This window comes from Siniperca chuatsi, linkage group LG17 (genome assembly GCF_020085105.1).
Source record: "Siniperca chuatsi isolate FFG_IHB_CAS linkage group LG17, ASM2008510v1, whole genome shotgun sequence".
Classification (NCBI taxonomy): Eukaryota; Metazoa; Chordata; class Actinopteri; order Centrarchiformes; family Sinipercidae; genus Siniperca; species Siniperca chuatsi.
Genome location: NC_058058.1, coordinates 28,063,638 through 28,090,486, shown reverse-complemented (window position 1 = coordinate 28,090,486; position 26,849 = coordinate 28,063,638). Strand labels below are relative to the sequence as shown.

Sequence of the window (26,849 nt, the reverse complement as noted above, 5' to 3'; positions counted from 1 at the left end):
TTGTTGTGCCACTATGAAAATAGGTCCCAAGATTTAAAGTAAAAAGAACAGAAACAGACAACAAACTTAGTTGAGTTTTGCTGCAAAAACATTAGTGTTGAAGTCTATTTTAGCACATTGCTGTTTCTATTGGTTCAAAAAGGTTAGCGTAGATTATTAGAATTTTCCACCAATTTCTGATTCATTAATATGTAATCCATTGACTCAAATTAAAGGTGCTCTGTGGCGATTTCTTGTACACTGAATTTTTTTACATGCAGTGTTTCTCACGCATAATGTGTATCTTTGAGTTCTAACAAACATATTGAATGCATTCTATTCCTTATAAAACATTTTCTAAGTTAGTGCAGTTTGCAACCTGCAGTATTTTCTTATTTCTTCTTCAGTCTTCTTCTCCCCTGCCTTTGTTGGGGCATTGCTTTGTTTCTTGGCATATTACTGCCACCTGTAGATCAGTGGAACAGAAATAATGGAAACAAACAAAACATTGGCCCACTCATAAAAGCATTGCACCCTAGTGTTTTGGTCAAAAACTCCAAAGGCTACCATGAAATAATCTGCTATTGCTGTCACTCAGCTTGTACTTGTACTCAGAAATGGTTCTATTATTTTCAGTCTCATTCATTTTTTAATAATACATTTTTAATTATTTAACACATTGTAATCATGACGTTTGTATAAGTCTTGGGCATCTTATTTCCCATGTCCGTCTGCACATGCTGTGGTTGGCTCAGGAGTATCTTTCTAATTTGAATAACAAATCAGTGTACAGGAAAATTAACTTAATATATACATTTTAGGTTTCCTGAATAAGGTGGAAAATTATTTACTGAGAATGAGTGCAGACTCAGACTCCATGGACCGTGCAGTCCAAGGCTCAAGCAGATCTCATTCTGGCAAGGCATAAAAACACCACCTGTTTAAGGTGTCCTCCTGGTTTCACCAAGACAATGTGCCTTCATTTCCTAGTTGCGTTGGGTGCTTTAGACCCAGGTATACCTACCTGCAGATGTAGTGTTTTTTTCAACTGTGGACGATGCAGTCATGTGGCATGAGCTGTAACCATTCAGCTACCATGGTGCACCAGGTCGAGGTAATATTTCCTCCTTTAAAGTTGTCCTCCTTAAAGCGACTATAATCGATATTTTCATAATAACAATGTTTCAAATGATAGTGTGAAAACAATGTGAAAGAGCTCTAAAAACATACTGCATTCTACTTAAAAGAGTGAATATTATACTTACAGTACACTCACCAGATTCACCAGAAAACTACTCCAAAAGAATGATATTGTTGCTCCGTAACAGCAGAATGTGTAAGTAAGCTTTTCATATCAACTTAAAAGGTGATGATATGTCAATGTTGTGTTCACATTTGTTTCAGTTGCCCTCAAGTTGCCAAAAAAATCAAGTAGGCAGGTTTAAGATTTCAGTCCTGGTTGATATGGCGATACCCATGGTACCAACCAGTTTATAGCGAACAATCACTGAGCAGCCACTTTGTCAGAAATGTAAATACTGTATAACAGAAGAGCAACTGGTGTATCTGTTTACAACACAGCAACACAAACACATTGTTTTACTAAAGAAGTCAGTCAAATACTTGCCTTTTTCCATTATGCCATGAGCAACCGTTATCCAATTTTATGCTGCACATGGCGTGAGTAGTTTTTCACACATCAGGGGCACAGTTAGATAAGTTACTGTACTTAACCTTGTTGAGAAGTTTGAGGTGTGCAGCTTGCAGCTCTTCATCTAACAGCTCACTGTGGCTGATCGTTCTTGTTCTGTTATTCCTTGCAAAAATTTTAATAAAAAAGATGGCAAAAATGACTGCTGTCATTTTGTATAGGCATTTTTGATAAACAATCGTGACCTTTGTGACAAATACTGTACATTTGCACTTTCCTCGCTTTAAATAGGGACTATGTGGTTAAAAAACCTGTGTATAGTCTAGACCTGCTCTATAGGAAAAGTGCAATGAGATAATTTATATTATGAATTGGCACTATACAGTATAAATAAAATTTAATTGAATTGGAAAATTAAAATTATAAGCACAAGATGACAGGGTAGCTTGAGGATACAGTGGTGTGTAAAAGTGTTTGTCCCCTTCCTGATTTCATATTTTTTTGCATGTTTGTCACACTTAAATGCTTCAAATCATCAAACAAATTTAAATATTAGTCAAAGATAACACAAGTAAACACAAAATGCAGTTTTTAAATGAAGGTTGTTACTATTAAACCTACATAGCCCTGTGTGAAAAAGTGATTGTCCCCTAAACCTAATAACTGGTTGGGCCACTCTTAGCAGCAACAACTGCAATCAAGCATTTGCGATAACTTGCAATGAGTCTTTTACAGCGCTGTGGAGGAATTTTGGCCCACTCATCTTTGCAGAATTGTTGTAATTCAGCCACATTGGAGGGTTTTTGAGCATGAACTGCCTTTTTAAGGTCATACCACAGCATCTCAATAGGATTCAGGTCAGGACTTTGACTAGGCCACTCCAAAGTCTGTCAGCCTCACTAGAATGCTGTATCAAATTCACATCTGAATCCATATAAGGTTTGGCTATTATGCAACAGATGTTGAATAAACATTCGCAAACAATTTGCTCAACTTATCTCCACTAGGCCACTCCAAAGTCTTCATTTTGTTCTTCTTCAGCCATTCAGAGACCACACAACAACATCCAAAGAACTGTAGGCCTCACTTGCCTCAGTTAAGGTCAGTGTTCATTACTCCACCATAAGAAAGAGACTGGGCAAAAATGGCCAGCATGGCAGAGTTCCAAGACGAAAACCACTGCTGAGCAAAAAGAACATTAAGGCTCATTTCATTTTTGCCAGAAAACATCTTGATGATCCCCAAGACTTTTGGGAAAATACTCTGTGGACTGATGAGACAAAAGTTGAACTTTTTGGAAGGTGTGTGTTCCATTACATCTCATTTCAGAAAAAGAACATCATACCAACAGTAAAATATGGTGGTGGTAGTGTGATGGTCTGGGGCTGTTTTGCTGCTTCAGCACCTGGAAGACGTGCTGTGATAAATGGAACTATGAATTCTGCTGTCTACCAAAAACTCCTGAAGGAGAATGTCCGGCCATCTGTTCGTGACCTCAAGCTGAAGCGAACTTAGGTTCTGCAGCAGGATAATGATCCAAAACACACCAGCAAGTCCACCTCTGAATGGCTGATGAAGAACAAAATGAAGACTTTGGAGTGGCCTAGTCAAAGTCCTAAATTTGTTTGATGATCTGAAACATTTAAGTGTGACAAACATGCAAAAAAATAAGAAATCAGGAAGGGGGCAAACACTTTTGCACACCACTGTAGGTAGGCTTCAAGTTTACATGTGTTCACATGTGCTTGATGGAACAGCAACTTGACTATATTTTGTGTGTGTGTGTGTGTGTGTGTGTGTGTGTGTGTGTGTGTGTGTGTGTGTGTAGATACACAGGTCTTACTGATGACAGACATCCTGGTGTTTCTGCAGGAGAAAGACCAAAGGTACATCTTTCCATGTCTGGTAAGAAAATGTACTCACACACACAATGCACACTAAAATTGAATTCACTAATGGATTTTGTTGCGCAGATGACTGGAAAGACAACTGTTCATACTGTTATCTGACTTTTCCTCTCTCTCCATATTTATTTCTCCAAACAACCGCTTGCTGTGTGATCCAGGACAAATCTCCAGTGCTGTCCCTTCAGAACCTGATAGTGAGGGATATAGCCAATCAGGAGCGAGGTATGTTCCTCATCAGCGACTCCTCCCCTCCTGAGATGTATGAGTTCCATGCTGCCTCCAAGGAGGACAAGAACGTCTGGATACGCCACATCCAGCGCACTGTCAGCAAGTGGGCAAATGCACCAACACATACAGTTCTTTCTATAATTATAAGGAATAGTTTAACATTCTTTTTGAGAGTGAGATTGCAAGATCACTATCAATCTCATGTCTTTGTGTGTTAAAGGATAATAAGGTTTATTGCAACTTGGATCTTATTTTCACAGTTTCAGAATCAAAATCAGAAATTGGGTTATTGCCAAGTAGGTTTTCACATACAAGTAATTTGCCTTGGTATGTTGGTACATAACGGTCTTAAATGTATTGATGACTGCTGAGGTAGCTAATTTCACAGGTAGTGCCATCAAAGAAAAGTATGCCAGACACACGCTGTGTAAAAAACTGCACAAATAGAAGAAATACATAGCATTCCTTTCAATTTCAATAAAAAAAATCAACCAGATTCATGGATATCAGCAATTAAAAGCTCTGTTGTGCTGAATATACAAATAAGGGATCATTGTTATGGTTAAACTTGGAGCCCACTGAGTTTACAAGGCTTTGTAATGATCATATTATAAAAAATTATAAAATAGTTAACTGTAGACATTTTTGAGAATTGTAGATTTTTCCTGTGATTTTGCAATGATTACTTCCTAGGAATATATGTCTTTTCCCAGGATTTCTTGCCATGAATTAAGTTTAATTTTAAAAATAGAACTGTGGATGATTAAAGCGTGTATAGGATTAGAATTTATTAGATTATATTTATGCATATTGTTCTATACCCACCAGTCAGTCCATGACTGTGACAGACTTCACTATAGAGGACCAAGTACGTGCCTACTTGTATGGCAAGCCAAAAAATTCAAAACTGTGATTTTTAACACGTTAGCAACGTGTTGACATGTTGGACAGAACCAGACTCAATGGGGGGCAGCCATCCACTGCTGCTGTGTTAGGTTTTGAGAGAGAAAAACAGAGAGACACAGGGAGAGGTTTAGAGAGAGAGAGGTTTTGGGGGTGGCGGGGTGGGGGAGGCACAATGCAAATAGAACCAACATTTTTTTTAAAATAGTAGAATTGTAATTGTAGTGTTAATATTAATAAATTAATAATAATAGGAATGACAGCTATAGGAAAAATAATGTCAGTATTAGTAACAGAGCCAATAACAACAACTCTGGTAGCAGTTGTTTAGCAGCAACACGGGGGCAGCAGGTGGCCCACAACCACAGATCCAGTCTCTGCAGCTCCAGAGGCAGAAATACCTGCTGAAAGCGACAGAAAGAGAGAAACGAGAAAGCACAGAACTACAGGAGAGAGAAGATGTCAAGTTAGTAACATATAGTAATTGGATAAAAATGCATACAGATGGAGTGGGAGAGAAGGAGAGAGGAAAGAGGTGCATCATGGAAAGCAGTCTAGGCATACAGCAGCATAACTAAGGGATGATTCAGGACTCACCCATGCCAACCCTAACAATAAGCTTTATCAAAGAAGAAAGTCTTAAGCCTACTCTTAAATGTGGAGATGGTGTCTGCCTTCCAAACCCACATTGGGATGTGATTCCACAGGAGAAGAGCTTGATAACTGAAAGCTCTGGCTCCCATTCTACTTTTGGAGACTCTAGGAGCCACAAGTAACCTTGCATTCTGGGAGTGCCGTGTTCTAGTCGGATATTAAGGTATTAAGAGATCTTTAAGATACGATGGTGCCATACCATTAAGAGCTTTGTAGGTGAGGAGAAGGATTTTAAATTCTATTCTGGATTTTACAGGGAGCCAGTGCAGAGAAGCTAATATTGGAGAAATATGATCTCTTTTCTTATCAGTACACGTGCCGCAGCATTCTGGATCAAATGGAGAGTCTTAAGGGACTTATTCGGGCAACCGGATAATAAGGAATTGTAGTAGTCCAACCTAGATGTAACAAATGCATGCACTCATCTTTTGGCATCATTTTGAGACAGGATGTGCCTGATTTTTGCAATGTTACATAGGTGAAAAAAGGCATTGTTGAAGTTTGTTTTATGTGGGAGTTAAGCACCTTATGGTGCTGCTGGAGGCCAGTGCAATGCCATCTAGAGTAACTATATCTTTAGATAATGTGTCTCGGAGGTGTTTGGGGCCAAGTACAATAACTTCAGTTTTGTCTGAGTTTAACATCAGAAAGTTGCAGGTCATCCAGGTCTTTATGTCCTTAAGGCTGTTACGGACAAACAGGCAGGGGACACCGATATGGAGACAGATCGTTGTTTATTAGGTTATAGCCAGGTAAGACAGGTGTGCAGGTATGGAGATGGAGGAGTCAGTTGGAGGGAAGACTCGCTGGTGTGGAGATCACTGGAGAGGGAGATCGCTAGACAAGGAGATTGCTGGAGAAGGAGATCGCTGGAAAGGGAGATAGGGGTTATGCAGAGTAGCATGGTGAGTCCTTGTATCAAACGAGGTCGGACCACTGGCTGAGGTGAGTGCTGGGCTTTTTATGCTGGCTGTGATTAGGAGCTGATGGGGAGCAGGAGTGTGATAGACAGCAGGTGTGCTTCATTAGCTCACGGTGGAGCCTGGCGTATCCGTGACAAAGGCATGCTTGAAGTTTAGTTAACTGGTTAGTTTCATCTGGCTTGATCAATAGATATAATTCATCTGCATAACAATGAAAGTTTATGGAGTGTTTCCTAATATTTCCTATCTTTGCACACCCTCTTCTCGGGTATGCTTGAGACGCGTTGGCAGCATATAATAAAATTTGTCATAGTTCTGACTTTCCTAACTTTTGTCATGTTAGAAACACAGGCATTGAGCAGCCATTCTTGTAGAATGTTTCTTTCTGTCAGAGTTGGTTGGATGCCGGCCTTCACAGGTTCGGTGCGGCTTGGGATTTAGCTGATATCTTACATTTTCTTTTTTTACAGTCTATGATCACTTTTCTGGTGTAGTGAGGACAGAATGCAGCTATCATAACACATCCTAATAGACTAATGCATAGTATTATGTAACTTTAGACTTATTTAAGGTTAAAAAAAAGGTTTTAAATATTTTTTGAAATATGTCATTAGCGTTGAAAGCAAGGACCTACACTAATGAACTAATTACTGAACATGCTGTCCCAAATGATCAAAAATGTCACTAAAAATTTGTTTTGTGAAATTACAACAAAATTGTAAGCCATTTTTTGTAAAAAAATATAATTTCTTTACACAAAGAAACAGTTCCTGTTAGTTCAGGGTTTATTGCCCCTGCATCCAAATCAGCAGGTTAACTCAAAACTTCACTTTCTTTTTATACATGGCTAATGACACATAACATATCAATTAATGTATGTTTCAGGTCTACATTGCAAAATCAGTCTCTTTGTCCTTTGTGTCCCGAGTCTTATGACTCATAAGTTCCAGTTGATGGAAACCAGCCAACCAATCATGAGATGTTCCTTAAAAATGGTGGTGTCAGGTTGTGCCATGCACAGTCAGGGAAAGCAAGTTTTAATTTACTAATTTGGCTTAGGTTGTCAGAATTTGTTGTTTATGCTCCATGGATTTTTGCAGGCCTGTCTTAAATTGAGAAATTGTTATTCAACTTTCCATTAGCAACCTCCCAAGAACTGCAAATTCCATGCGACAGCAGAGGTTCCTGAGAGAGGTTTATCAGTTCTCTAGAAATATTTAAAATTCATCATCATCACCATCTTTATCACACTACACCAGCAATCAACCCACAAATGTACTAAGGTTTGATTTGGCGAACATCCATGCAGTAGCAAATGAAGGCACAGACAAGATTCACGAATAAAGGTGGCATACAAATAGAAACACAAAACATTGCAAAAGTGCTCCAAGCAAAATCACAAGTGGAAACTACTAAACCCTTCCTCATGTAGCCTAGCTGATGCCATATATCTAAGCACATGGCTTTGGTTTAGGACAGAGCTAGATATTGGAGAGAGAGAACTTGTATTAGTAATGGGCTGACCTCTGGACGGATGTTCCAGAAGGTGTGGAATTTAAAATTGGAAAGCGAATCAGCTAGTGTGTTTTGAAGACCAGGCACGTGACGTGCCATGATGATGATAATAATAATAAGACATTTTATTTATAACAGCACTTTTCAAAAACAAAGTTGCAAAGTCCTTTACATGGTTGAACCAGAATTAAAACATTTCAGGACAGAGGCACATAAAATCAGGCAATAATACAGCAATAAAATAAAATAAAACAAACCCCCCCACCAATAAAGATAAATACTAATAATAATAACAGATAAGAAATGATGATGAAGTTGTGAGTGACGTGATGCTTCTCATGAAAGACATATCTTTTAATGAGGAGCGCCATCTATTGATGATGCTGGCAACTGCTTGATTGTCACATAGGACTGTGAGGCATAGCATGCTACAGTGATGGGGTAAATTTCATAAAGCGCTGAAGACAAATCAAGCTGGAAGACGGAGGGAGGCCAGATACTTGCCTTGATATTGATTGTACCCCCCAAATGGGACTCAAAGGGGTTGATAACTTATCTGTTATTCACCTCTTTCTCTAACAACTAGATAACCATTTCTGGTTTTACTAGAGATTTTTTGCCACATAAGTAATGGTTGGGGAAGTGAGGACCCCGACCTGAAATCCCTGAGAAAGACCTGTGAGGAGGTGGTCTACAAACACAGTGTGGGTGAGAGGACAGTTCAGATATGAGACTGAACATTTATTGTTGTGGAAGGATGATTAGTCAGAATGTCTTTGAACCACTTTGTCCAGCGACATGGAGCAATGCTTATTAAAAGACTTCATTAAAAACTCTACATCGTTAAAATTTGTATAAATATCACAGAAAAAGCGCACAGAGACCTGATCAGCCGTACTCTCAGTAATAATGCAGGAATGCAACGTTCTTTTAAGACACAAAGGTCTGCATTTACAGAGAGATCAAAGAAAATGCATGTATGATCACTGATCAGTAGGTCCTCACAACGGATATGATCAATATCTAGTCCCAGAGAAGAAACAAAGTCCAAGGTATGACCACCTGTGTGAGTGGCGTAGGACATGTCAGCAGAATATAAGTGATGGGGTCGTGCAGGAGAGGATCGCGGTCGGAATCAGACATCGACATTGTCACAGGTGACAGCAGCAGAGAGGAGAACAGTTATAAAGTTTGACAGCAACAATATGATTGGCTTGCGGAGATCGTGGCAGACTCTGGTTGGTAACTAAGAGTTAATGGCCATAGTCAGCTGATGAGTTGGAAGCGGGAAAGAGGGAGAAAGAGAGAAAGGTAGGGAAAATGTGAATGAATGAGTAAGCATAAAGATAGTTTTCCTGATTGAACTTCTGCAAAGCTTCATCTGTTCGCTAAATCTGAGGAAATACATTTGTGTAATCCCCTCTTTGCTTTATGTACAAAAATAAAAAGATATGCCATCCGCACACCATGCAGTAACAGAATTAGCTTTCTCTTTAGCAGCCTAACTGGTGCATGATTTAATGCTAATGTATTACTATATACAGACCATAGGCTAATGTTAGCTAAATTGTGTTAACAGGACAGGTATCATAATCAAGAAACATGAAACTTACCAAAATATTGTGTGACAGTATCCTTTGAAGGACTTGGAGCCAGGATTTTTTGGAGCCAGGATCTAGCAGCCATCAGTGGCATTGTACTTTTTATTTCCACAGTGGCTTCAACCTCTAGCTGTGGTACTTGCCGCTTTGACCTGGTGACCTCCTCCCCAAATCCATCCCAATGAGCCCCACTTCCATTATATACCATCTAATTGTTCTCTCCCTCCTTTTGTCCTGGCTACCCTTCCACACAACTAAATATCCCATAAGCGCACATATGGTTGTGTATCACTGTTTCTGTATCTCTGCCTCTTGTTCCACGATATAAATCTTTGCACTCCTAATAATTAGTAAATATAACTTTAAAAAAGATATATGTACAAAAAACAAACACAAAAAACATTCATGTCCATCACAACACTGATAACATGATTTGTGTGGTCTGTACTTTTGTGTGTTCAGGTGCCCATCCAGAGAGGAGTTCCCCCTCATAGAGACTGAACACAAGGCCCATCTCAGGAGACTCAAAGGTCAGGAGACAAACATTAATGACACAAGGAAAGGAACATTTTCATGTGGCACTTTTCTGTATGTTTCTTCTATGAGTCCACAGTGCCACATGTTAGCTGTTTTCTCTTTGGGATGGGGGGACTTTCCCCTAGCCACTCAGCAGTGACGGCTAGTAACAGAAATGCACTTAATTTTTATCATGTCGATCGATAAAATATGTTGATTTGAAAGTTGTTACATCTGTAAGTCAACTACAACAACCTGTGTCCCCATATTTGTTTGGATTGGATTGTGTTTGTCCACCTGCAGATAGCTGCCAATGAGCACAACACCAGACCTATTTGAATTGCTGAACAAATCGGAGATACTGTATGGAGGGCAATTCAGAAGGCTACAATAAAAGTGTATTTTAGGAGTCCTCCTACATTTACAGATACACACTTAGATTTTTCCTTTAGTTAGTAGCTGTGGTATAAGTGTGATATTGCACTCTGTGGTGTTTGTGTAGAAAACAACGGACCACTTTTATTTCATGTATCGGCACCATGGAGAACATTTTTGCTTTTGTGTGTGTGCATTAAGGCTATGTGTTACATGAACATATGTGTGTTAAGACTATCTATGTTAGGTAGCAGTACATCGTTGTTACTTGGTAAAAATACGCAGGATTTGTTGTAATGTGCTGTATTAGATTTGTGTTTGATGCATGATTTATTAATCATCACCCACCACCCACAGCTGACCTCCAGCAGAAGGATCGGGAAATGCTGGAGCTCCTGCAAGAGAGGGTGACCCTTTTCTGTGAGCTGGCAGAGGTGACAAGTGGTCAGCATGGCCTACAGCCTCCCATCATTCGTTACTTGTTCAGGGCAGACACACCCCAAGCACCCCGTGCAGAGAAACTCCTACTGGATGCCACAGCTGAGGGTAACACATCAAGTTTCATGTGAACTAAATGTTATTGCTAAAAGCAATAACATTTCCTCCAAAGTGTATGGCAAAGCAAGGTTGTAGTATACAAACATATTTTGTGGCAGACAGTGTTGAAAATGCAGTTGTGAGTAACTATCACCAATAATGAACCTAAAGTCCGAATGGAATGAAGGCATCCTTCCCAAGCTTGTGAGTAGAGAATAATCAATTGCAGTTATAATAAATCTATGAACAGAGGACAGTGTTTGAATTATTCAGGACTGTGGTAACTGCTGACAGGTTGCTATGACTGGATCAATTTAAGTCAGTGGAATTAGAGTGGTGCTGTCATGGCTGGTGTAAGCGGGGCAACAGGGATAGGACCCAAATACACATAATTTTACAACAAAGTCTCCTAACATTACTACATGTTCTAATTGGCACTACATACACACGCTATCTAGACAGCTCAAAAAATTATACTAGTATCTGTTCCCCATTCTCTCACATCAAAATACACACGTTCTTTTCATATGACGAGCACTCAGTAAGATATACAGTAAGCTGTAAGTACTTTTTGATTAACTGTTACAATATTAAATCTAAACTCACAATTTATTTCCCACATCTGGTATACATCTGCAGGACTGACAAGGAAAGTAGGAACAGGTGTGTAGGTGGGAAGGAACGTCAGGTGACCAGAACTGGCAAGAAAGTCTGAGGGCATCTAGTAGATGACTCGAGGATGGCAGGTCTGAGGCGTTCATGGCATTGGGGAAGTGAGAAGGGGCTGGAGACAGGGACAGAGAGCCAGGCCAGCAAAACAAACAAACAATTAGACAGTCCTCTTTACAGGTACTATTTTTCCCTGTGAATGTAATACACTACAAAAATGCCCTATCACATTTAAATGAAAACATTTTAGATATAAGCATTATTTTGCTTGAGACAAGCAAATGTGGCTGTCAGGGCAGTAGGAGATTTTCACTTGAGAAGATTTCTTAAAATAAGTCAGGATGTTCCGCTGCCAGAAGTCTTAAAATGAGATCAAAAATCTAATTTCAAGGAATTCTTGTTTAGTGTCTTCTTCTTTTCCTTTCGGCTGTTCCCTTTCAGGGGTCGCCACAGCGAACCATGTGCCTCCATCTAACCCTTTCCTCTGCATCCTCTTCACTCACACCAATTAACTTCATGTCCTCTCTCACTACATCCATAAATCTCCTCTTTGGTCTTCCTCTAGACCTCCTGCCTGGCAGCTCCAACCTCAGCATCCTTCTACCTATATATTCACAGTCTCTCCTCTGAACATGTCCAAACCACCTCAATCTGGCCTCTCTGACTTTATCTCCGGAACATCTAACATGAGCTGTCCCTCTGATGTACTCATTCCTGATCCTGTCCATCCTCGTCACTCCCAAAGAGAACCTCAACATCTTAAGCTCTGCTGCCTCCAGCTCTGCCTCTTGTCTTTTCTTCAGTGCCACTGTCTCTAAGCTGTACAACATCGCTGGTCTCACCACCGTCTTGAACACCTTTCCTTTCATTCTTGCTGATACTCACACAACACACCTGACACTTTTCTCCACCTGTTCCAACCTGCTTGCACTCGTCTCTTCACCTCTTTTCCACAGTCTCCATTGCTCTGAACTGTTGACCCTAAGTACTTAAAGTCCTGTACCTTCTTCACCTCTGCTCCCTGTAACCTCACCATTCCACCTGGGTCCCTCTCATTGACACACATGTATTCTGTCTTACTAAGCTGCATTCCTCTGTTTTCCAGAGCAAACCTCCATCTCTCTAGATTTCTTGTTTAGTGTAGTTAATTCAATTCAATTATTACTCAGTACTAGGGGATTAAATTATTCAAAATAAGATTAGTGCTATTCTTGTTTCTAGATAACAATACTCCTCACATGCAAGACCTGAATTATATCTGGCACAACTGGGTTTTGAGTGCCTACACCATTTTGTCTGATCTGTAGTCACTGCTGTACATGTACATGTCTACTCGAGTTGATCATTATAATTATTATTATTATCATCAGAGAACGATGTTAGGTCTAATGATTATTCTGAGACTATAGTTTTGTTATTTGCATAACTGAATGAGATGTAAATAACCAGGGGACAGGAGGTAATGAAGAGGACCCAATTAAACAAATAACACACAAACAATTATACTACTTTAATTGTTTTATTGTACAAAATTATCCAACATTAATTATCTTTGTTGGAAAAAGTATGTGAACCTTTGCTTTCAGTACCTGGTGTGACCCCTTGAGCAGCAAAAACTTTAACCAGACATTTTCTGTAACATTGATCAGTCCCACAACTTGGGCTTGGAGGAATTGTGGCCCATTCCTTCTTACGAAACTGCTTCAACTCAGTGATGTTGGTGGACTTCCATGCATGAACTGCTCTCTTCAGATCTTTCCACAACGTTTCTATAGGATTAAGATCTGGACTTTGATTCTGCCATTCTAAAACATTAAATTTTTTCTGCTTTAACTATTCTTTGGTAGACTGACTTGTGTGTTTAGGGTCATTGTCTTGCGGCACGACCCACCTTTTGTTGAGCTTCAGTTTATGAACAGATACCCTGACAACGTCCTGCAGAATATGCAGGTACAATTCAATTTCATTTTTATAGCGCCAATTCATAACAGAAGTTATGTCATTGCACTTTTCCCAGAGTACAGTACTCTTTGTCATGGTGGTAATGTTAATATTTATAAAATAGTAATAATAATGATAGGAATAATAATGATAAGACTAATAATGATAATTGCGGTAGCGGGTGTCGAGTAGGAACACGGGGGCAGCAGGTGGCCTACAATCATAGATCTAGACTCTGCAGCTCCAGAGGCAGAAATACCTGCTGGAAGCGACAGAATGGTAAATGGACTGTACTTTTAGAGCATCTTTCTAGTCTTCCGATTACTCAAAGCCCTTCACACACTACATATCACATTCACCCCATTGACACACATTCATAAACTGATGGCAGGTGCCAACTGCTCATCAGTTCAAAGAAGAAGAGAGGAAAGAGACAAGAAAGCACAAAACTACGGGAGAGAGAAGATGTTGAGTTAGTAATATGCAGTAATGGGATAAAAATGCATACAGATGGAGAGGAGGAGAGAGGTGCATCATGGGAAGTCTCCCAGCAGTCTAGGCCTATAGCAGCATGACTAAGGGATGGTTCAGGACTAACCTGTATAAGCTTTATCAAAGAGGAAAGTCTTAGGCCTACTCTTAAATCCAGAATTCACAGTTCCGTCAGTGGTTGCAAGCTGCCCTGGACCAGAGGCAGCAAAGTAGCCCCAAACCAAGATACTGCAAACACAGTGCTTCACAGTTGGGATGAGGTTCTTATGTTGGAATGCAGTGTTAGGTTTTCGCCAAACACAACACTTCTAATTTACAGAACATTCTTCCAGTAGTCTTTTGGTTTATCAACATGGCCTTTAGTAAACTTTAGACGGGCAGCAATGTTTTTCTTGAGAGTAGTGGCTGTCTCTTTGCTATTCTAACATACACACCATTCATGTTCAGTGTTTGCCTGATGGTGGACTCATGAACACTGACATTAGCCAATGCAAGAGAGACCAACCCTGCTTCACCACAGCTGGCTCAGATGGGATTTTATGAGCCATGCAGTTACATTCAACAAAGTGAGGAACACACAACCTCATAATGTGTCATTATTATTCATCTAACTGTAATAGGGCCTATACAAAATTAGGATTATTTTATGTTTTGGAAATTATTTTTTATTATCTCTATTGTTACCATAACTTAGGTGGTGTAGAAATGCAGGAAATTGTTTTAAAATACTTTTTTGTCTGGGGGAGGACCTAGACCCCCACCAATTATGTATCTTTCCAAGTTTGCTCTCCCATTTTAAAACATAACCAGACACCCATGGAAACAACCCAGCACATGTTTGAGTGTGGGGTTCTTTGTAACCTCCTGGTGTATTACACGCCTTGCTCTTGGAGCGTTTTTTTGTTGGATGACCACTCCTGGGGAGAGTAACAATGGTGTTGAATTTCCTCCATTTGTACACCATCTGGCTGACAGTGGATTGACTCTTTAGAAATGGTTTTGTAACCTTTTCCAGCCTGGTGAGCATCAACAATTTTTTCTCTGAGCAGAAGTCTCCATTGATCGAGGCATGGCACATCCACAAACCTGTGTGGTGAAGACCAGACTTTGATAGTAAAGACCCAGGTTTATAGTCTTTCAATAGTAAACTAAACTGAGACCTGATTGTTATCACATTGACTGAGGTTCACATATTTTTTCCAACAAAGACATTTAATGTTGGATAATTTTACTAAATAAATAAATGAACAAGTATGTATATTTTTGTATTATTTGTTTAACTGGGTCCTCGTCATTTAGTTTCATGACTAGAATGAATATCTGATCACATTTTAGGTAACATTTATGCAGAAAAAAACAGAAAATTCTTAAGGGTTCACAAACTTTCTCGAGGCACCGTATATATGTATAAATGTGTGTTTGTGCTTTTTTGTTTTGTTTTATTTGTTTTTTGAGGTTTCTAACTGGGCTGCGTTGGTCTGCCACATGTCTGACTGAAGATTTCACCCTTGGATGTAAACCATCTGAAGTACTATTGTTATCAATAGAATATGACAGGTTTTGTCTTTCTTACTTAAATTTGTGAGTTATACAGGTGTGTGTGTGTGTGTGTGTGTGTGTGTGTGTGTGTTTCCACAGTGGACAGACTGAGTGAGCTCATTCTGGGCTCCAGCATAGACATCCCTCTTCCATGCCATCACAGCCACATGGAGGTGGTAGAAAGTGAGTCACTGAAGACTCCAATCTCTCATATGACAAGATAAAATTTTATTGGACTCATCATTGCTGTCCAGCCACACAAAAGTATAACAATCAACAACCATTTGGAGGAACATACAAGACACATAGAGAAAAAAATCCAGTGGGTCATACATACAGAACACTTTCATCAAATTATCATTAGGAAAATGACACCTTTACATGCATAAAATCAGTATGGAAAGTAAGATGTGACATTAATTAAGGTTTCACTCCAAAATGACAAAGAATTTTGGGTCGGTGTGGTGTGGGCGGGGCTGAGTGGGGCACAACAGGAGTCTGTTGTGCCCCATTCAGCCCCGCATGTGCATGTTCCCCTCCACCTGTAAATAGCTGACCCAAAGAACGCAGTCACTAGCCTCAAATTCAGGTTTAATGCCATAAGTCCTTGTCCCTGTTTGCTGTAATAAAATAGTGAGATATTCATTATAATAACTGTTTTGTTTTTCTAGAACTAGTACTGAGTGACTGCTGTGTTAACCTCTGCTCAGGTGATCAGGATCTGTTGGTCAATGGAGCCCATGATTTCTCTGCAGCAAAGGTGAGCATGGGGCCAAAGTGGAAGAGTAGTAGGTGGGAATGTTTTTTTTTTTGTTTGTTTTTTTGTTTATTTGTGGGGTGGGGGTTCTTTCTTATTGTTTTAAGATTATTAAATTATCAGTATCCTCTTACCAACTTAAATAAGGGGGCCCAACAGCTAATTTTTGTATGCTTCAATTTTAGCAGAAACAGTAGAAGAAGAAGCTGAAAGTTGATACAGTTATATTACTATAATGATGACATGACACGACAGATCAGATTTCATCAGATTTTGTTACGGCAGATGTGTGGTAACATAAAACAAGGCATCTTTGTTTCAGTACATGGGGGGGGGCTATGCCCAGACAAACTGTCACATTAAGGAATGTGAATTTTAACTGATGTTAAAATATACCAATAATACTGTATCTAACAATTGTATTGCGTTCAAATGTATTGTCATTGTCATGATACTCTTCTCTGTTTGTGGAATATGTTTTTACCTTCTAAAGGATTGCTTGAGGAGTCAAGACAAGCCACCACCCACGGTAAGTAAGGGGGTAAAGGTTTCTTTTTCTTAAAGTTTGTGTGCATGTGTGTGAGACAGACATCAACAAGTATGCTGCCTGTGTTTGACAGGAGCTCTATCAGAGGCTGGTGAATCTCAGTGTTTATCTCCATGCACTCCAGGTGAGTAGGTTTCTGTACGTCTTTAACACGCTTAAGTCATATACAACATCATATAGCACACCTATGTCTATGCCTATGTTATAGGCAATATTTACAGACTGCACTCTAATTTCTTGCACATGAGATCTGCCAAATAAAATATATTTGTTTGAAAAGATGCAAGATGTATTTTGTATATTGTTTGTTACATATACAGTATATACATCAGAGTTAAAGTATTATTCTATAATTTTCTCATAGTCAACAAATCCCATGAAAAGACTAGAATCAAGAATGTGTTAGTCCGTCTCTCAATACTAGCTGTGGCCCCAAGCCCAATTGATTCCTACTGAAGATGTAAATCTTTTAAAAACGGCTCACAAAACTTACTTTAAAAAAATGTATTTTCCTAAAACAGCTGGCTACTATAATTGTTAACAAATGTTCCTCAAACAGGAGGAAATAAGAGACTCTTTTCAGCGATGGATGAGTCCACATGTGGTGCTCTAGTGAGTATTTGGGGCAGCAGGATGGTGTATGTGGGACTGAGTCAGAATAAGTGTGTGTGTTCATGGTGATGAACATGTCACCCAGTGCAACAGTGCGGCTCACTGATGTGTTTTTAACAATGGAGCTCTATGGCTCAGAGGAGGAAGATAAATCAGGCTGTGACACACACACTAGTCAGATGCATTCATTGTTGGTTCGGGTCTTTTTATAGGATTTGTCGACAACAGAATATTGGCAGCTGATATGTTTATGGCTTATAATGCATGTGATGTTTCTTATGTTGTAATGTTAAAGTGTTTTATTTTGTCCACAAGGGGGCCGCTTGTGGTTCACTGATGTAGTATGTGTCCAAAAAATGTGCAAGACTAGGAGAGCCCAGGGGAGAAACATGTATCACTGAAGTTCAATACATTTCCGTAAAGAATTTAAATACTACTTTGCTGTGTTGGAGTTTGATTTTGGAACTTTACAGCAGCCTAATCCTTTAAAGAGTAATTATACCCAAAAAATGTTTTTGAGCACTAAACTTCTATTACTTGTGTCATAAAACAACAATTAGTTATTTTGTCAATACTTAATCACATATGTGAAGATGAATTTACTTGAAAAAAAAATCAAGCTTGATATACCACTTAAGGATGTACCTAGCAGAAGCCACTAATTTTGAAATGCTTGTGTGTACAAGAACAATTTTTCACTGATAGCGTGTCTTAGGACAGTAATCCACTATAATGTCCACACTGTCCCCCGGGATGGAAACCATGGTCACTGGTGCCTTGGCCCTTCATTGATCTACAACCAGCTCCTTAGATTTTGTCGCATTGAGCTTCAGATGGTTCTGCTCACATCATGAGACAAAATTATCCACCACATGCTGATACATCCCACCACAGCAGAGTCATCAGAAAACTTCTGAAGGTGGCAGGACTCTGTGTGGTAGCTGAAGTCTGTGGTGTAGATGGTGAAGAGGAAGGGAGAGAGGACAGTCCCCTGAGGGGCCCGAGTGTTGCTGACCACGCTGTCCGACACACAGTGATGCAGACGCACATGATGTGGTCTGCCAGTCAGGTAGTCACCAATCCAGGACACGGGGGGGGGGCACCCACCTGCATTGCTGTCAGCTTCTCACCCAGCAGGGCTGGCCGGATGGTGATGAAAGGACTGGAGAACTCAAAAAACATGATCCTCACCGTGCTTGCTGGCTTGTCCAGGTGGGTGTAGCTGCGGTTAAGCAGGAAGATGATGGTGTCCTCAACTCCCAGCCGGGGCTGGTAGGCAAACTGAAGGGCGTCCAGGAGGGGTCTGACCATGGGCCGCAGCTGTTCCAGCACCAGTCTCTCCAGCGTCTTCATTATGTGGGAGGTCAGTGCCACCGGTCTGTAGTCCTTGGAGCTACTGGGATGTGGTGTCTTCGGCACAGGAACGAGGCAAGATGTCTTCCACAGAACAGGGATCCTTTGAAGACTCAGGCTCAGGTTGATGACGTGGTGAAGCCTATAGTTTTAATAAGTGGTGTTTTCCATTCATTATCAGTTTTGTTACTGTGGTTGAAATCAAGTTTGGAGGCAGAGTCTGCGTTTTTTAAAGACATTTAATGAAATCAATAAAGACCTGAATCTGTCGTGTGATGTCAAGCAGGGTAGCCAAGGAACACCAGTAATAAAAGAGTTTGGACCCACATGCAGGCACAGAGACAGAGCTGGTAAAGTTAAATAATTTACTGGAACAAACACAGTAGACTTACACAGCAGTCAGGCAGGCAAGTGTCAAAACCAGAAAAGCAGTCCAATGCAGGCAAACAAATCCAAGGGGCAGGCAGAAAAAAACTCTGTTTCAGTGTTCATGGTCATCATATGCTGCATCACACAAAACCAAGAATATCATTGCGTGTGAACAAAGGTGATATTATAATGATATTATGAACATAAAACATAAGTATTAACTATTTACTGAGTTTCCACCACAGATTCCCCCCTTCTGAGTCTGGAAGTTGAATTTACCAAGTTGCGGTCCGTACGTATCAATTAATCTAAAGCTTGTCTGTTCTGCCAAGTCATTGCACTGGTTGCTGACGCCTCCTAAGCACCATCTGTGTAGTTGATGAATCTCTGTTGGTTAAAATAAACATAACTAATCAATTCAGTGTTTTTGTTAGTGGTTATCCATGGCAGTATAGATGCAAATCCTGAGGCTATTTCATTCATTCCTTTAAAATCATTTTGGATACCTCTCAGCTGACCAATGCAATCTATGGTGATCCAAGGATCTGGCTCAGTTCACAGTTCTATGGTGTGCTTTTATTGGACTTTCAAAAGTTCAGTGTTAGGACTGCTTGTGCTCTTGCACATCTACTTGACCAACCTGTAGGGAGAGTGTACCATAGGTTAATTTGATCACACTGCCAAAATTGAGTCAGTGGCTGGTGATATGGGTATGATGGAGGTAATATCATCACCTTATACTTTTTTGCATCTGATTTTATTGTTTTCGAATGTCTCAACCCTGCTTTGGTACAATTTTCAGTCATATTCCGAATTACATTACACTTATCTCTTCACTTATGGCTTCTTACTGGTATTGGTCCTAATTTCTCATAAAATTCAAATTCTCCTACCAGGTGAAGGGGTTTCCATCTGGAATGGTTTTTGATTCAAATGGAGCAGGCAAACGGACATCTAATTTGCGACACTCTTCTCCCATTGTCCCCTGACCATCTGGCCTGGTGTAATTGCTAAGAAACTGGTACTCTTTGGATCCCAAAAACATGAGACATTCAGTATCGGTCCATAGTCTTGATTCGATGTGTTTGTCACTACATTCAGGCCAGCTGGGATCTGGTGTAACAAATCTAGTGGGTGAAGGGATGGCGTAATTTCACATGCATAATGACATATGTGTGCATTAAATTTTGCAACTAAATGACATATACAGTTTATCTGTCATGTGCATAACAATTTAAATTTTTTGACCCAACTAAACTTGGTGTTTGTAACATACAGTTTATCTGGTCATACCCTGAACAGATCATCCCCAAACTGTGGTATCATTGTTATTTGTTATTTTTACCTGTGTATCTCAAAGTTACACTGTAATACCACACAACTGTCTTTCATTATCAATTAGTACATTAAATTTTGTGATATCATCAGTAAAGATTTGAGGTGGTATTTCAGCTTCCCATACTAGTGCATCAATTGGGTAGGGCCAAAAGGGCAATGTTCCTTCTCTATTGTCTAGTTTGAATACCTTGTTTTCTAAGTCTATCTGCTGGTAATTCTACAGCACAATTATCCATCTCTTACACGTCCTTGTGGTGAGTTAAATCGATACGGCCAATGGAACCTAGCATGATATTTCGACATCCAGCTCTGATCTGGTCTATCAAATATACATTACTCTTTGTAGCCTATATTTTGATCAATGGAACAAATTTGATGACCCGGCTCGGGTGGCTCACATGTGTTTAATTGAGTCATTATTGTCCAAGACCAAGCACCAGTTGGGGTTTGTATTGCTACAAAACTACCATTACCATTTTGTTTGTATAGCATTCCCTTTAACTTGCAAATTTTATTGATGGTTGCTTAGGCATCATTAAGACTATGGCTGCCATTAAACAAACTGAAGGGGGTCTAGGAGGGGTCTGACCATGGGCCGCAGTTGTTCCAGCACCAGTCTCTCCAGGGTTTTCATTATGTGGGATGTCAGTGCCACCTGTCTGTAGTCCTTGGAGCCACTGGGACGCGGCGTCTTCGGCACAGGAATGAGGCAAGATGTCTTCCACAGAACAGGGACCCTTTGAAGACTCATGCTCAGGTTGATGACATGTTGAAGGACTCCACATAGCTGGGGGGCACAGGCTTTTAGCACCCCGGGGCTAACGCCATTGGGGCCTGCAGCCTTGTTTGAGTGGAGTTTCATCAGCTGTCCTCTCACCTGGTCAGTAGTCAGGCACACAGCAGAGGTTACAGGCAGGGGGGGGGAGTCATCAGTCTGAAGAGGGCCGTCAGCCTGAGAGCCATTTGAGGGGGGAGTAGGACTCTCCCAGGAAGATGGAGGAGGGGGGAGCAGTGGACTCAGAGGAGTCTGAGGGCCGACAGCAGCTGAGTTCAACAGATCAAGATTGTTGGCCCTGTCCAAGCTGCCTTCAACTCCTCTGCTGCCAGTTGGTCTGAAGCCAGTGATGCTCTTCATGCCGCTCCAGACCTCTCTCATGTTGTTCTGCTGGAGTTTCCACTCCAGCTCCTCCTGTACTTCTCTTTGGCCTCCCTGATCTTCACCTTCAGGTCAGCCTGGAATGCCCTCACCTCCTCCCTATTACCATCAGTAAAGGCCCTCCTCTTGGCATTCAGGATGTCTTTGATGTCCTTTGTTGGTTTGTCATTTGGATAACAATGGACTGTCTAGGACATTGCAGTCCACACAGAAGTTAATGTAGCCAGTGATGCACTCAGTGAGCCCATCAATATCCTCTCCATGAGGCTCACAGAGTGCATCCCAGTTTGTCACCTCAAAACATTCCTGCAGTGTCCCATAGGCCCCCTCTGACTATCTCCTCACTGTCCTTGTGGTCGCAGGCTGCCTTTTAACGAGAGGCACATAGCAGGGTTTGAGGTTGTGGTGTGACCTAGCCAGGGGGGGAGGGGGGAAGAGATCTATGCTTCCTTAATGTTAGCATACAGCAGGTCCAGTGTCCTCTCCTCTCTAGTAGGACAACTCACATACTGGGTGAAATTAGTCAGTGTTGTTGAAACACTGACATGGTTGAAGTCACCCGGAATTAATATGAGTGCACTCGGGTGTTGAGTCTGGAGTTGTGCTATGGCCGGGTTAGTAGAGGGGGGGTGTAAACAGCCACAACAATGGCATGTGAGAATTCACGTGGCAGATAATATGGCCAGAGTCCCACAGCTAACAGTTCAATGTCCGGGCTACAGATACTCTGCTTGATAGTAACGTGACCAGGGTTACACCATCTGTTGTTGACCAGCACAGCAAGCCCGTCGCCTTTCTGCTTACCGCTCTTGGTGTGATCCCTGTCGGCCCAAACAATCTGAAAGCCGTCGATGGAAACGTTATGATCCAAGATATCCTGGTGTAGCCATGTCTCTGAGAAGCACATCAAACTACACTCACGGAACTCCGTCTGACTCCGGGCTAACGCCGTTAGCTCATCCATTTTATTCACCAGTGATCTCACATTGCCCATTACGAGAGAAGGCAGACATGGCTTAAATCTCTTGTTCTTAAGTCTCTTTTGTCTGGACCCCTCTCTCTTCCCTTGCTGCTTCATTCCACTTCTGCATCCTTGGCGTGTCCTCCTCCAGATCTCAGTGGGGACATCGGTTGTCAGCTGTTCCCTGGTGTAAACAATGCAGCCAAACAGCTGTTCTGCAGTGGTGCCCTGACTGAGTAGCAGGAGAAAAAGTTCCACAGCGAAAAAAAGTACCAAAACACTTTCTACTCTCATTTTCGTAAAGAGCGTAGTTTAAATTATACTTTCTCAAGTTTGGAAGAAAAAGGAAAGCTAAAAGTTGGAAAATGTAAGACAACGAGACGGAGCTACAGCGACAGGCAGCATGCACGTTGGCGCATGCGCACTACAGATGGTGAATGCTTTTAGTACCATTTTGCAACACTCCAGACAAATATTCTACTGTAGTTTGACAATACTGTAGTTTTTGCCCCTTTTGCCAGCTCTTGTAAGACAGTGATAGTCTTTATGACATTGTGTGTCTGAACAAACAAGTAAACCATTGATGTATTGGATTACAGTGCTAGTAATTTTATTTGGTAAATCAAACATACATCATACAAATCTTCTTTTAATATTTTGTTAAACATGTGGGGCGTAAAATCACTCGTAAATATGTTGATTATCTAAGTAAATGCAAACAAGTGTTGCAACCTTGGACAATGAAAAAAGCGTATAAAAGATCAATCGTTGTGTTACCTTTAGAAGTTGGAGAAACATTTGTCAGCAGAATGTGCAGATTAGGCACCTCTGCTTCACAGTCTTCTGCTACTTCATTAAGTAAGCAAGCTGTGGAATGTAATGCATGGCATTGCCTTTCACCATCTGGGGCAACATCGATTCTGAGAGAAATGCAGTAGGAGGTCCTTATTGTTTAGGTCTGGACCTGGTTTGTGCTGGGATACATGTGAAAGTTCGTACCATACTTTCTTTCTCAATCACTGGACCAGTTTTTTGAGCAACTTATAGTTGAGTGCTGGTGTGTGGGCCAGCTCTGTCAGTTAGGTATAGCTCTTGCATACTTCCAGAAGGTGACATTCTATCACCAATATGTGTCTGTTAGCTTTATCCACTCAAGGCTCTACTCAAGGCTTATTTTTTCTATTTTTTTCTTCTCTTATCACATCCTCCACTTGCTGCTGTCTTTGATTTTTTTGCTTTGATTTAAGCTTGGATAATGTGGAAAAATGTCTCCATTTCTCCATACAGGAGGTGTCTTGTCCTCTATGTTGGTGGCTGGAGCATGTCGCCCTCTGTGATTTTTTCATAATCTCCAGTGATTGTGTATTTAGACATTACGGGCATTTGGAGTGCATGTGGTCTTTCCTTTTTCCATGTCTTGCTTCAAAACTAATCTGCAATTTCTTGCTGTTTTACATAATTATTTTCCTTTGTTCAGATAAAGATTTATCACTGCTTGCTCGTTGATTTTATTTTGCCTCTTCTTTCCTTTTTCCTTTATTTTATGATTTTTGATGAGAGTTGCTATCTCCTCACACACACACAATAAATATCATAATAATACCGTCCTCTGGCCTTTTGGTTGCGGTGTTCTTTGTTCTTCGCACCCATTTTTAGCCAGTCTTGTTGATTTTATTTTCAAGCAATGGATTTGCTTTTATTAAAATTTCTTCCACTATTATATTTGTAGTCATGATTATTTGTGCCACTATTTTTCTATGGTCAGATTTTTTGTTATTTAACACTCTAGATTTTAAGAATTTAAGTAAAGTCCCAAATCTTTAATTTTATCCATTTCGTTTTTATATTTTTATATAATTATTTTATTTTATGGAATTTTTTGCCCACCGTAAATGCTCTTGTAATTGTGCCAATATTTATGTATAATTCAATTATTAAAATGTACTTTTATTTTATTTTTGTTTTCAACACGTAATATTTTATCACACAATATTACTTTACTTGATTTATTTTACACTTGACAGTCATAATGTTGTATAAAGGATTTTTGTGGCTCCGCCTTTTGAGTCTCCTCCTCACAGTTATGTTTTATTTAAATTTTTGTCCACTTCTACCACTGAGCTGTTTTATTTGAGAATTGTGAACCTGGTTTCCCTTGAGAAAGTGTTTTAATCCCTTTTAATGGTTATAGCTAGAAAAACCCCACTATTTCTTTATCAAGTATATGTCACCTCAGGAGATATTCTACTGGGCAGGGTATTTTGCACAAAACGTCCTTCTACAGGCTCATGTTTTACAGGGTAGTTACGAGGAAACTGTGCATCATCTCCGGCCCATAGGGGGAGATCTGGTTAGCTGTTGCGCTCCTGATGTCCTTTTATTGTCTTTTATCAACCTTTATTGTTTTTATCTCTTCCTTTTTTCTAATCTTAACCTCAACAATATCCTTCAGATAGTGTCAGAAATGTCATACCCAAAGCCTGCAATAACACTGTTACTCCTATCTTTGTCTATGTTTTTTACCTGCTCTGGTCTTGTGTTTTCTATACACGCTATCATATATTTTAATATTATAGTTAATAATTAATCAAACCCGTTCCTAAAGACTGCAATGTATTTTTCAGAAGTTGAATTGGTACATGGCAAATCACTTGTTTGTAATTTTACACTTGCAACATTCAATGCTTTCCTACTTTTCAAGTGAGTTACCTCCCGTATACAATAATAGATAAGCTTTTTCATCTGCCCGAGAGTGGTAATCATGAATGTTTAGCTTATTATCCGGCGAACGTATTACATTTACGAATGCTCAGCTCAAAGTAACAGTTATGAGCATCAAACTCAAAGTGCTGATTAAGAATTAAATTACAGTCTTAACTTTTTCTAGGCCACTCTGACCTAAGGTCTTATCACATGCCCTCTTTTTCTTTTACCTCCAGGTTAAAGGCTACTGCAGTATACTTAAACCAGGACCTCTTGTCCTCACGCGTTTTGACCCATTCACCCATTCAGACCTGTTTATAAGAATTTTAGACACGAATTTCAGACAGCGGTATCCATTATGGTCCTTTTAATAGCCAATTGTTGAGACCCAACAAACTATTGCATTTCCACTTCGATCATGAAATTCAGTGACAAATGTGATTGAATGTCCAGAGATTAAAAGTATTGTAAAATATACAAACAAAGTCTTGAAGAGCCATGTCAGTACATTATTTTCATGCCATGGAGTCAGCCAGCTTAGTCAGAGATGGAAACTACTGCTCATGCTCTATGGGCCAAAAACATGGAAGCGTGAAGAACTTTTTTGGTAAATGGTAAAAGGACTGTACTTGTATAGCATCTTTCTAGTCATCCGACTACTCAAAGCACTTCACACTACAAATCACATTCACCCCATTCATACAATGATGGCAGGGCTCATCAATCCAAAGAAAGTAACTCATCATTCACACACACTCACACACCGAAGGAACAGCCCTGAAGCAACACAGTTGGTTTGTAATGGCAATAACATCATCATGAATGTGGTTGCCAAATGCCCTGGGTCTGTGTATGACAGCTACATTTTTACAGCAGTCTCTACAGAATGGTGCAAAACATGGATGACAACCCCTGTTGGTGTATACACCCCGTGAGCAACTTCCATTGGAATAAATTCTCTAATATATCCATGAGTTCAACCGACCTGTTCAGGTGGATACCTGATCATTCATTGCGCTTTTGCTGTGCCCTCCTAAGAGATATTATCATAATTATCATCTTGCTCCACCGTTCTGGTGCATGCATACACCCAACAGTGTAGGTTTGGTTTCAGAAGTGGGCGGTGGGGACACAATGATGTCAGAGGTTCTTAAACCAAGAAACAAATTATGAATGCTATATCCAGGTTGTATATACATTTATTTCAATCTAAATAACAACACAAACAACAAATTATGATGACAAATAAATTATAAATGCTTTACCTAAGGCACTGAGAAAGCATTAATAACATTTAGTCTTCTTGATAGAAACTAAAGTGTTGTCCTCTTGGATAGGTTGACAATTTTTCAAATCTGCTGGAATGATTATTCCTCCTGTTCATATTGGCCATTAAAGGATCCTTCTTAACTTAACTTCATTAATTTCATTTTTTTATATATTATTATGCAACACAGGGTTGTACAATGAAATGCAAGCTGTAGTCCCTTCATGCTACACACAAAAAACAAGTGTGTTGAGTGCAGAGGATGAGTTGAGGAGTCTCACAGCCTGAGGGAAGAAGCTGCTCTGTAGTCTGGTGTTACTACTTGTGTATGTCTTGCCAGACAGCAACAGGGTGAA

General features: G+C 40.1%; 1 protein-coding gene across 4 annotated transcripts in view; it reads left to right on the top strand.

Annotated features, from left to right (window-relative positions):
• The window catches only part of arhgef1a (Rho guanine nucleotide exchange factor (GEF) 1a), a 126,337-nt gene that overhangs the window by 92,354 nt on the left and 7,134 nt on the right, over positions 1–26,849 (top strand). For 2 of the 4 annotated variants that reach the window (XM_044170511.1, XM_044170510.1), the window contains 8 exons: positions 3,459–3,535; positions 3,696–3,868; positions 9,824–9,891; positions 10,610–10,798; positions 15,530–15,613; positions 16,102–16,190; positions 16,681–16,716; positions 16,808–16,858. In XM_044170511.1, coding sequence (XP_044026446.1) covers positions 3,459–3,535; positions 3,696–3,868; positions 9,824–9,891; positions 10,610–10,798; positions 15,530–15,613; positions 16,102–16,190; positions 16,681–16,716; positions 16,808–16,858 — 767 coding nt within the window. Of the gene's footprint in view, positions 1–1,258; positions 1,316–3,458; positions 3,536–3,695; positions 3,869–9,823; positions 9,892–10,609; positions 10,799–15,529; positions 15,614–16,101; positions 16,191–16,680; positions 16,717–16,807; positions 16,859–26,849 lie in introns of all 4 variants that reach the window. The other 2 variants (XM_044170508.1, XM_044170512.1) reach the window with 2 other exon arrangements.